At 42.0% G+C, this 12036-nt stretch overlaps 1 protein-coding gene across 1 annotated transcript in view; it reads right to left on the bottom strand.

The window, feature by feature from the left end:
- Positions 1–12036, bottom strand: part of SORCS3 (sortilin related VPS10 domain containing receptor 3) — a 277450-nt gene that overhangs the window by 180976 nt on the left and 84438 nt on the right. Inside the window, exon 3 of the mRNA XM_008643870.2 lies at positions 8137–8204. Coding sequence (XP_008642092.2) covers positions 8137–8204 — 68 coding nt within the window. The remainder of the gene's footprint in view (positions 1–8136; positions 8205–12036) is intronic.

The raw sequence follows: 12036 nt of genomic DNA, 5'->3' as shown, positions 1-12036 counted from the left end.
GAAGACTCAAATCCCTTGTTTGAATAAGACAGCCACAGTAGAACCACCAAATTACAAATATTTGTATTACCTGTTAATCTGCCACAGAATATTCTGGGGAAAGTATATGAAAGATAAAAGCATGACTTCTTCTCCAAGTCTCTCATCTAGTTCTCTGGACTCAGAGATCTCCAAATCCCAAAACCACTTATATACTGTGAAATATCAAATCTCCAGCACAATCCCAGCTATTCTATTGGAATACTTAAAGCATGAGTAGCTCATTGCTGACAAACAGGTAACAAAAAAGACATGTTTCTGCAACTCTGATCCAAAAGCTGTAGACTTGTCTGTTCCTTCAATGTTATAAAATAATTCATGTAAGCCATAGGCTACTGCCAGACTATCACGTTATTCAGCCACCAGTAGAAATATCCTCCATTAATTCACTGAATCCCCTTTTGAAATCCCTTTATGCTTTTATTATTTCTGCCTCCCAACATCCTGTAGCAATGAGTTACACAATGTAATTACTTGAGGAATAAAAAAGCACTTCCCTTTATATTTATTCAGAGCAACGGCTTGAACTTGGATCTTCCACACGTAAGATTAGAGAGAGTCTCTCCGTGGAGAGATTCTCAGTCTCTCCTGTTGCAGCTCTTTTGCAGAATATAAATAATTCAAGAGGGATGGCTGGGGCTCTTACCTGAATCGTGGAAAATTAAAACAAAATGCAGCATGTTTTTTTCTCTCTACGTTTTGTTTGGAATTCCACTTTGGTCCTGAGAACATTCCCTCCAAAAGTTAGGAATTTGATAAATTGCCTTTTCTTCCTGCTTCCCTGTATCCAGCCAGAAAACAAGGTGTATCCAAAAGTTCCCAGGTCTACTTATTATATATGATCCCAGGAGCATCCCAACAGCCCAGTCATCTATGAGATCAACACATATGTACAAACACACAACCTCTCTAGACCTGTTCAACGAGCACATTCCTCACCTGAACAGATCTGCAGCTTCCACTGTCAGTGACCAGCCCAGTCCTCCAACAGACACACGATTGAACATGAACAACTTCAGCAAAGCAGTCGCACTTTCAAGCTGCAAAAGCTGTGTGAATGGGGCACAGAGTGGGGATGTGTAGCACAGGTTGGACAGGAGTTACCTGCACACGAAAATGTGAACACCTGTGCGCCCACCATGCAACACCAAAATGAGGTTCTGGGGCAGAATGCAGCCAAAGCCAGGATTTACCTCTGTCTTCAGAGATTCACAGATATAAATAAAGCACGGGCATTTTTTTTTTAATTAGCAGATTACCTAAAACACCATTACAATCTGCAGTTCTGTTTTTATTAATTCTCTCCAATTCAGTAGGAATTCCACCACAGCGTAGGGATGAGCAGATGCAGGGGGAAGCATATTAATAAATCATAAGTGTCATTAAAATTTGTAAACTAATATCTTCTGGGAAGTCTTGGCAATTAGTCTCAGGGCAAACAAAAAATTAATAAATCCAAAAGGCCCCCTGTCTGATGACATCCCTGCCCTCACAAAAAGGTCATTGATGAAGCAATTAAGAGACAACAAATGGACTAGTCAGCAAGTTGGTTCACAAAAGACAAATGAGCTCCATAAAACAAGAGGAATAAAACACCCTAATAAGCAAAGGTGGGACTTCAATCCACACACCACCCCGAGACACGTACAAATTTTAGACTCCTTTGCTGGGCTAATACTTTTCACATGATTTTGGTCTCCACCATCTCTGAGGCAACATTAATGTGATTAAAGCAAGGAACCACCATAAAGCAAAGGTGTGAACATTACTATTGCCTTTTTGGAAAATCCTGTGGGATATAACAGGGCTAGGGAAACATCAGGAAGGAGACAAATGAAACTTCTCTACAGAAGTTAGCCTTATATTTAAAGAATAAAGTATTAAAAAATGAAGTCTTATCTTTATTACCATTACTGATTTTGCCTAATCCTAAAGCATAGCCCTGAATTTAAGATAAGCCTATTAATTTTTATTATTGGTTCCCAAAACAGACATGTAAAACAGTTTTAACTCACACTATCCCTTTGTTGCAATGACAGCATCTCCTTCTAGTCTGAACTGCAAAGAAGGTATGTTCTGGACACTACCTGGAACTCTGGCACATTTGAGGAGAGCTAAACCTATGGCTCATTCTGTTCAACTCCTTGAATACACTTTCACTCTCTTCTCTTCTTAAAGTTTTTTAGTTTCAGAAATTCTGTTTCATAAGCATCATTCCCTAATACTCTTTTATAAGTTACTTCTGTAGTCACTCTTTTATTTTTTTTTTAAAAACTCCTGTCTTTTTTTTTTTTTTTTTTTAAATTACCATGAATCTTCCCATTCAGCTCCACACAGCCCAAGCAGTTCTGAATAATCCCTTCAGTATATTTCCTGACACCCACAATGAAATATTTGTTTAGCTCACATTATTTAACAAAGGGCCACCATCTTCATTTGGCAGCAGCTAGCTCAGGAGTGGGCCAACATGCAGCTACTGTGCACGTCCCAAAGAGTTCCAGTGTGGCTCCTAGGCCATCTATGGCATCTTTGACTGACAGCCAGGCTGAACTGAACCAGGGTAAATGGGACCACCCACTGTGGGGAAATGACTAATCATCAAGAGTACCAGAAGCTAAGAACTGCATTACTCTGGGAATGTTGCTGAAGGTGTGCACTGACTGCAACTCAGGGTGCTGGGAGCCTCAAGGAACAACTCTCATCTCACACTGTGGTCATCTGCTGTGGCTCCCCATTCCCTTGGTTCTTCAGCAAACACAGTCTGCACCTAACAGCTCTCAACCACAAAGATTTTCATAGGTGGCTCCCATAGCCTCAAAAAGCTAGCCAGAATTAAGCTAAGCTATTTATGCATTCTAACAAACAGCAACAGTAGAGATGCCAAACTTTTGGTTACCGTGGTTTTCAAATCTGAGATCAGGGTGCTTGCACACACAGCTGGCTCCTTCCCTCCATGCCCTGATGGCTGACTGCAGATACAAGAAACCCTTCTCCTCATCAGCACAGTATTTCTGCACTTTGCAGCATTATTAAAAAGTGCCAAAGAAGATGCAGTAATGGGAAGCATTACTACTTTGAAAATCAGCTCCATTAATTTTATGCCTGAATACAATCATCCAGAAAATAGCACATATCGAAGATGCATGTCATCAGCACAAAAGTGGAAAATTATAAATGTAATCAAATTTGACAATACTGAGAGATGAGATGTCAGCTGCTGGTCATGGAGACTGCATTTCAATACAGCAAGCTCCAGAAAACTACAGTGCCCCAGTGGAGCCAAACCAGTACCAAGCAAGAGGTCGTGGCACAAACCAGAATTTGCCATTCACAATGCAGTCTAAACTATGTATTGGCACTGGGATAGAAACACTCTTAAGAAAGCTCTGGCTGTGCCATGACCTATTTCAGGTTTGGCTTGTTCCACAGAGGATGATATGGAAATTTGAGTCAGGCTTTTTGAATCTCCAGACCCCTGACTTCTTTACACACCAGTCTTAGAGGCTGCTACATTTGGAGCAAGCAGACTGAGCCCCAGTTCCCAAAGGGCACTTCACACCACATTCACCCTTTCCCACCCAGAGCAGCCCTCCCTGAAGCCAGCTCTGTGTGCCACACACAAAGCTAGGGCACAGAAATCAGCATGAGCTGGGAAATTATTGCAAAGACAAAAAATGCTAGAGATATACTGACATATGCTGAGGGTCTCTGGGGACTGTGGGAGGCTTAAGAGGCAAGTCCACGGGAGGAAACAACGTAAAGCCCTCTGGTAATTCAAACAGAACTGAATGAAAGAGCAATGCACGACATAAGGCAGCTTGCAAGCAAGCTGAGGGGTTTTTACTCCTCTCTGCTCCAAACTAGGGTTGCAGCTGCTGCATTTTGCAGCTGTCTCTATTAAAAAGCTGAAAGGCTTTTTTTCTAACTCAACAAAAAGACTAAGACAACAGACTAACCTCTTTAGGCACTGCAGCCGCAAGAGTAAAAAAATGCTTGGGGATTTTTGACTGCTGCCATGGAGACACAATTTCTTGGTTAATAAACAAAACAAGAAGGAATATATATATATATATAAAAATTCCTTCATCAGAGTTTTAGCCTCTTAAACAGAAAGAGTTAGTCACAATTTTGGGTTAATGCATGGGCCAGCATTATGTACAATCAGATAATTTAGCTGGGACCACAGCCAGAGGAGAGGAACTCCAGGGGACCCATCTGAGGGGGGTAAAACGGTAGCAGGGACTCAGAGCTGACACATGCAAGTGCTTGCACTTTGGAAGAAAATCTAAACTGCTCCCCAGTGCCCAATTAGCTGATGTGTTGCAGTCACGGCTGTGGCATTGATCATAAACAGCACCTTGCTCGCTTGTGCTTCTCCTGTCTTCTGGACCGCCCTGTTGTCTCTCTGTCTTCACAGAGATTGAGAGCTCCCTCAAGATTGAGAGGGGAAGCTGTCTTTTTAGGTACTTCAATCCAAATAAATAAAATAAATGAATGCATTCCTGAGTACTAAAAAAAAGCAACAATGGCAAACGTTCATTCCAGTTATCTTAGCAGAAAGAAACTGCTCAATAGGCACTGGTTGAAACAGTTGAAAACATTTCAAATATTACAATATCAATTTTAAATATTTATCCAGAATGTCATGTTCCCACAACTTTATCTCAATACTGTGCATCTTAAACAATTCCTGTGAAGCAGCCTGGCACTACTCCTTAGAGAGAGAGTTAATATTTCATGACAGATCACTCCTGTATGCTTACAGTTCCTCATGGACAATGAAGTTTGATGCAGGGATCCTGGCCCACAGAGAGTTTGGGAATTAGAGGTGCTCCAACAGCACTTCAAATCAAAACAATATAAGTTTACAGATTTAGAGGGAAAATTCTTTTCCTTTTGTTGATGGAGAAGAGGTATTAGTGGGGTGAAAAAAAAAACACACAGAAAGTATATGTCCATCCCTTAATCCATTTTTTATTTAAAGCAGGCTGGATTCTTAACTACACAATTAGGTAATTTGCTAGGAAATGAGAAGTGATGAAGGGTTTGCATGTCTAAAAGCTTAAATAATTTTTACAGTTCTATTTGTTGACCCATGAAAAAGACCTCTCTCCAGAAATTCATAAATGACTCATACCATCACAAGTATAGTAAAGTAACAATAAAGTAGCTTCCTTTCATAGGAGGAAAATTATCACCTCCACTCAACTCAGTGGGAAAAACAAAAATCTAAACCACAACTGACAGGTATCTCCTGTGATGGAGAAGAGATGTGGCATTCACAAGGAAGAGAGTGTGTGTGGGTGGTTTTTTTTTCCTTGAAGCTGGCTGCTTCAAGGCTGGCTGCTTCAGTAGCAATAGAGACCTTTTCTGTGATTGTTTGAGCCCCAGAAGCAGGAATTTGGATATTAGAGCAATGCCTGTGTTCCTGCATTCAAATGCTGACTAGCATTTCCCCTGTCTTAAGCTCATATCAGCCTGATATAGGAGCAGTTTCTCCTGTATCTTGTAACTTCTAATTCTCCTCTCTTCCTCTGTTGCTCTCACTCCCTTTTTTAATTACATTCAGGATGTTTTCTTATTGATTTACTTGTTTTTGTATTTAGATGCAGGGATTAGAAGTTCTTTTCATATGGCAATTCAGTTCTCCATTAAACGAAGCCTCTCATGCTAAAATCCAGGGGGAACTGAGGAGATTTTGATGCATGAAGCATGTGGAGGCAAGATGGTATTTGGAGATTGCACTGCACTCTGCTTTATCTCAGCATCCTCTGCCGTGTGATTCATTGCTCTCAGCCACAAAAGCCACTCTCCTCTCTTGTGCAAGCAACTGTATTTGCCGAGTGGTCAGGATAGATATCATACAGCACCTCTGCTCAGATGGGCAGGACTCCTGGCTAGCAGAAAGGATTAGTTGTATTTCCAGAACACGGGAAAAAACCCAAAGACCTTGGAAATGTACAGATCATCTTCTGATACTTACTTGAACTTGCATTCAGTTTGTGACCCATCTGGGGGCCCAAAGAATCTACAAAAATTAACTAAGAAAAGCAAACCTATTGCCAGGAGGCTTACATTCCTTCTGCAAAGAGAAATCCTCCTTTTAAAAGTTTCAGGGTCTCAAAAATGAAAAGAAAATATTGAAAAGCACCAATTTAAATAATGCAAAGATTTAGGGGGCTGCAAGTGCAAACAGAACAGAAATCCCAAGAAAAGGAGTATTTCTCTGGCTTATTTCTTACACTTAGTATCTATTTGCATTTCTTCAATGTCCTTTGCAGAGAAACTAAAAAATGCTCTCTAGGACTCCACACTCCCCTGCCAAGTACAACATGGCTTCTTCCTGAGTTGTCCAAGCAGAAAGTAAGGTTTAGAGCCCAAGAGCTCTACTTACTAGTTCTTCCCCTTAGCTTTCCTCATAGACCTAGGAAAAGAACATGGGAGATTCTATTCTAACTTCTCAATCTCTGAGTCTCCAGGCCCCTCACTGGCCCCTGTTTCACTGGAGACCAGAAGTGTTCCAGAACATGCTGAAACACTCCCACAAAGCAGTGTGTTTTCCCAGCTGACCAAGTGTTGGATGCTTTCAAATGTACTGATGATGAATTACATTTCCATCACTTTGGGAAACTTCTAAAAGGGGTGCTGCTATTACCTTTCTGCAGAGCCCAGGTGATGCTGCAAGCTCAGGATTAAGACAAGGTTTGCCTGTTTGTTACATTATTTATGCAGAGCAGATTGTTTAGCAATTATGTTTAAAGTACAATCACAGTGCCATTTGTACTTGCTATGTAAAGAGGCAAAAGTTTTTTAAGGCATTAATACCTTGAAAAGTACCAGGGTAAGTGGAAATGACTGTTCTCTCTTCTTAGCTGCATGGTTATTTATACTTTTGCAGATTACCATGGTGCAGTGCAATTAGGCTTCTTAAGTACTGTTCAAATTGAGAAGTTTCAAGAGCTTTACTGAATAATTAACCCTTAAATACATTTACAGGAATAAAGCTGCAGCAAATGGCCAAAGCCTTCTCCAAACAGGGGCTTTTAAATTACTTCTGAAGAAAGAAGAATGAGAGACCATCTGCCAGGGAGGGCTCACACCCAAGGACTAGCTACAATGCACTGACTATTCCACCAACTGCACTATGAGCAGGTTTCACAACAGCTGTAATACACCAGGTGAATCTGAAACAAGGCACTTGGTCTCACCAGCCCCTGTCTGCTTTTTCTTTTTTTTTTTTTTTTTTTTTTTTTTTTTTTTTTTTAAAAATATGTCCTTAGGGTAAAAAACACCTCATAACAATTCTGTTAAAGACATATCCTTTCCATGCCACAGGCAGGATGAAACCATTTGGTGATTTCAAACATCAAGGAACTGACCTTGGTGTTTATAGGGGTGAGTTTGGGGGCTGAGGGGATTTTAAGTTATTTCTTTGTTTTAAATGCAGACACACACTTCCAAACACACGCTCTGTCCAGAAGCATGTTTCCCCAGGCCAGGACAGTCCATCTCCTGTGGCAGACTAGGAATATGGCAGCTATGCAACACCATCCATGTACATCCACAGTGGAGAAGGCACCAGCACCTCACTGTGGCATCTCTAGTCCTTCAGCAGCTACTCTCCTTACAGCTCAACAGAGACTCACTACCAAGATGACCATCTCAGCTCAGGTGAGGAACAAGGCTAAGATCAGCTAAGATTATATCAGCACTGTGTTTTCTACCTTCTCAGACACAGTGTGTACCCATCTGTAGAGCCTGTTCTCATTGCCAGCCTCACAGCAGAGAGAGGAAGGAAGCGACTTGTCTAAGGACACTCAAAGGTGAGAATGAAACCAAGCTCCTCTGTGTGCCAGGGAAGTGCCATTACGTGATGCAACCCTCCTGTTTGCAGACCCCACTTCATTAAAAGAATGTGTCCCAATCATGTATCCCTTTTCCAAAAAGCAACTCCAGTTGTCTCGGAGTCTCTCCCAGCTTCTCCTCTGATGAACCCAGATACTCCCCCACGCCCACACCCCAGGTCAGCCCCCAGTTTTACAAGAGACACAGTGCAACCCTCCATGCCAGTTGCTGTGATTTCCACAATCCACGTACCTCCACAGTGAGCTCTCCGTAACACTCCCCAAGTTGAAGTCGTAGAGCTTTGTCAGAATGAGAATCACCTAGAGAGGGGAAAGGGAGGGAGGGAGGGAGGAAGACAGAAAGGGAAAAAGGAGAAAGAAAAGGTTGCTGTTAGATTTTGTAATGATACACAAGGCATCTGAAACCACCCAAAGGAGAGCTGAGCATTTATCCATTAAAGTTGCAGTATTATAGGATAAAGTAGGTTTAAAAAATAAAATGGGAAATCAGTATCTTAGTGCATTGTATAACCAGTAACACTTATTTTAATCTCAACATGTTTTGCATTTGAAATAAAACATGCCACCAGGAATTAATCAGACTCTGTGAGCTGACCTCTCTGCAACTACAATTATTCAAAGTCAAGAATGGAATCAAATGCAGCCTTGTTAATTCAATAGCTCAATCTAAAATTACAGTCAACTTCTTTTGTCTCTCAACATGCTATCACTAATTATGGAGTCTCCATGGAAAGAACTGGCAAATTTGTTTATGTAGATCCCCATCCAGCAAAACAGTCCATCTTGCCTAGAATCAGCTTTGTTTTCTCCATCTGCTGTCACTGACTCCAAAGCATGGGAATTCCTACATGCCATCACCTTCCTGCAGTGGTAAGAGGGACATGGAGCATGGCATTCTGCTTTTGCACTGAGCAAGACAAAACTTCACCTGTATCTTTAGTGCTCAGGGAGAGTCAGAGGCTCCAGGACTCACTGACTTTCTGAAGAGAACACTCCCGAGTCATGCCCCTGCAAACTGAGGCTGGGGGAGAAGGGAGTTAAGTAGTACACAGGGGACCACAGAGGAATGTAACTTCCCTCTGAGGTACCTGGTGCTCTAACCTCAGATTTCACAGGTAAATGTAATCCTCCTAGTTACAAGCTACATTGCCCAATGCCCTTCTCTCCAGAAAGGCAGTTACACGTTCTGATAGCTTGGGAGCCTCTGTGCTCTCTGTGTTGGGATGGGAACTTGTGCAGAAAGAATAGAGGTTTCTCAATGGAAGGTAAAGCATTTGAGCATCTGCTCCTTGCCTTTTTAGCATAACTAATGTCATACATTTCATTCCCTTGGATTCTACAGGACCAGCCTGAAGGAAGAGCTCCAGGGCATCTCTTCATTATTGTTTTGCATCATTTTAACATTTCAGCATCATTTCCTCCTTGCAGGATTCAAGCACAGGCCAGTTTCCCTCACATCTGCTCCAGCTGTGAGAGAGAGCATCTAGGGCAATGAGCCCCACTGCCTGGGTGGGGTTTGTTAACAGTTACTTCACAGTTTGCCTAAAAGGTGGGTCCAAGTGAGAGATGTGGCTCAAATGGCTGAGTTCATTAATGTTTTCCTATGCAACAAGGATCTTTGCTAATACAAAAGCCAGGCCTCCCTCCCTCTTCCTCCTCCCACAGCAGTGGGATCAGCCATACCTTTCATTGGGCTTTCCCAGCTGAAAGGCTGATGGGTGCAGAGTTTAAAGCTTTGCAGAAAAATGCCAAAGGATTAATCAATAACACAGCTGCTGCAGCACTCGTTTACTGTCAGCATACTACCAGGAAAAAACCTGTTCAAACTGTAAGGGACCTTGGTACGTGACTATGCAGTCAGTGCCCAACTTAATGACTTTAGAATAGACGCTCCAAGCATTCCTCCCTCTACTGGATTCACTTTCACCATCCCCTGTTGCATTTTTCCCTTTATTTCCCCACGCAGAGACCTTTAGGAAGAAGATAATAGCCAAGCTGCTTCCAGCAGGGTGTGAAAAGAAACCTGCCCAGCAGATTTGAGTCAGCATATGCAAGTCCATGTCAGCTGAAACCAATGCTATGCTATGGGGAAATAAAGCTAACATTCTTTTTATCACAGCTTAAACCCTGCACACACCTTTCCATACAAAAGGGGAAGAGCCAGCTGCAAGCTGCAGCAACCAAGGTTTGTATGGTTTGTGTGCCTCCTCACCTTACATCCAGCAGGGCAGCCTTCTCCCAGCTAAAACCCGATGAGAATGACATTTTTAGGATGTTCCTTATATTCCCACAGGCACTCAGACAGCACTCCTCTCAAGAGTCTCTAGGAAGCCATGGACTACAGCACAAGCCCTGCCTGAAATTACATGCCTCGTATTGCTCGCAACTATGGTGAGGTTTCACAAAGTTAAGTTTTCAAGTTTCAGAGTCTAAGCACATTGAAGACAGCTGAGTTCAGTGAATCCTGGATCCATTCCTAAACACAGTAAATAAAATCCCTGTGTCTTGGTCAAATTTCAGCAGATCTACCTTTTTTCCACCCTAAATTGCAATTACAACTAAAGGCAGCATCCATACTCTCCCAGCTCTTTGTGTGTCTCTCCCTAGATCACCTATGCCCTATATTTTTGAAGACATCACTTATCTGTTACCACCCTGCAAATACTAGGATAACACCAGCTTTACAGAAGTGGGCTGAATGCTACTCAGCTCCTGGGTATAAATTCATAGTAAAAGCACATTGTTTAGTATGACTTTCCTGGATTTTTGCCCAGGATGACTAACATCCATCTCTGCTTGTTGGTGGTCATGGAAAGCACAAGCGTGAGCATTCCTTTGCAGTATCTTACATGGGGTCCCAGGAAATAGCAGGAGTTGCCTGAGGCAGTGGTAACACCTACAGCAACCTGTCCCTAAAATCACTCACGACATGAGCCCAGCCCAGGCAGCATTCCCACACCATAGCCCCAGACAGCTTCCACTCTGCTCCCACTTGCTTTTGAGACAAAACACCTCAGACTCAATAAAGGTAACTCTTGCAATGGTTTGGGAGTTTGAAAACCGGGGAGGATCTGAGCATCTGAACACACAATCTTCCCAAGAAAAGCTGCAAAAGCACTTTCCCCCCACACATGAGACCATGAGACCACAGTGCAAACACAGCTGCTCAGGAACCATCACGGGGTTGAGACACAAACCAGAGCCTGAAAGGCAGAGCTGGTTCCTGAGTTGTCTCCATGGGGTGTGTTTGACACAGCTCAGCAGAGGAAACTTCAAACCCTTTCAAGGGGATATTCTGAGGCCCCATCACATTGCCCCAGCCATGCTACGAAGAAACAAGAAGCAGCGGCAGATGTGGGAAAGCACCAGATTTTCTAAGACATCCTGTTGTTTGAATGCTTTAGTTGAGAAAGAACAGAACAAAATATTAGGAAAATTGGACACATTTTCCAAAACTGAATTCTGACACGAGAAAGAAAAATTAAAAAGGGAAAAACCTTCGTTGACTCAGGCTGAGACATTTGCTTCCAATTTCTGCTTTGTAGTTGAAGAAGCTCAGCTTGTTTTTGTCAACCCTAACAAATAACCTTGTTTTTTCCATGCCAGTGTAATTTTGCATGAAAATCTTGATGATTTTCATTTTAAAAGCTGAATTCTACTGAAAATTTGAGATTTTACATTTAAGGCACTATTTCAAAACAAAAACATGATCTTCCCTGAACTGAGAGAAATCTGGAATTGCCACCCCGTAGAAAATGTCTACTCTGCAACATAAATTAAAACGTTTTTCTCTGGGGAAAAGAAATAAAAAATAATAAAGTTCCAAGCAATTCAGAAACAGCAAAAACTTACACTTAGGAATTATTTAATCAAAAAGATTAAAGAAAACACCTTTATAGTGCCAAATTAAATTGTTTCTATTCATCAAACCAATCTTTCCAAAATTAATTCCAAGTCAGCTCAATGTTTAACTGCATTTTATTATGGGATCATACTTCTCATTTCAGGAAATACAGCTCAGATATGAAATTTCCTCATCTCCTGCAGGCCAGGCTCCATGCACTACAGTGTGCTTCCCAGGACACCCCAGGGCAGCTGCCCCTTGGGACACCAAGCAGCTCAGCTGGTTGAG

Source organism: Corvus brachyrhynchos, unplaced genomic scaffold, assembly GCF_000691975.1.
Source record: "Corvus brachyrhynchos isolate BGI_N302 unplaced genomic scaffold, ASM69197v1 scaffold61, whole genome shotgun sequence".
NCBI lineage: Eukaryota > Metazoa > Chordata > Aves > Passeriformes > Corvidae > Corvus > Corvus brachyrhynchos.
Note: the sequence above shows the minus strand (reverse complement) of the source record. Positions and strands in the feature narration are given on the sequence as shown.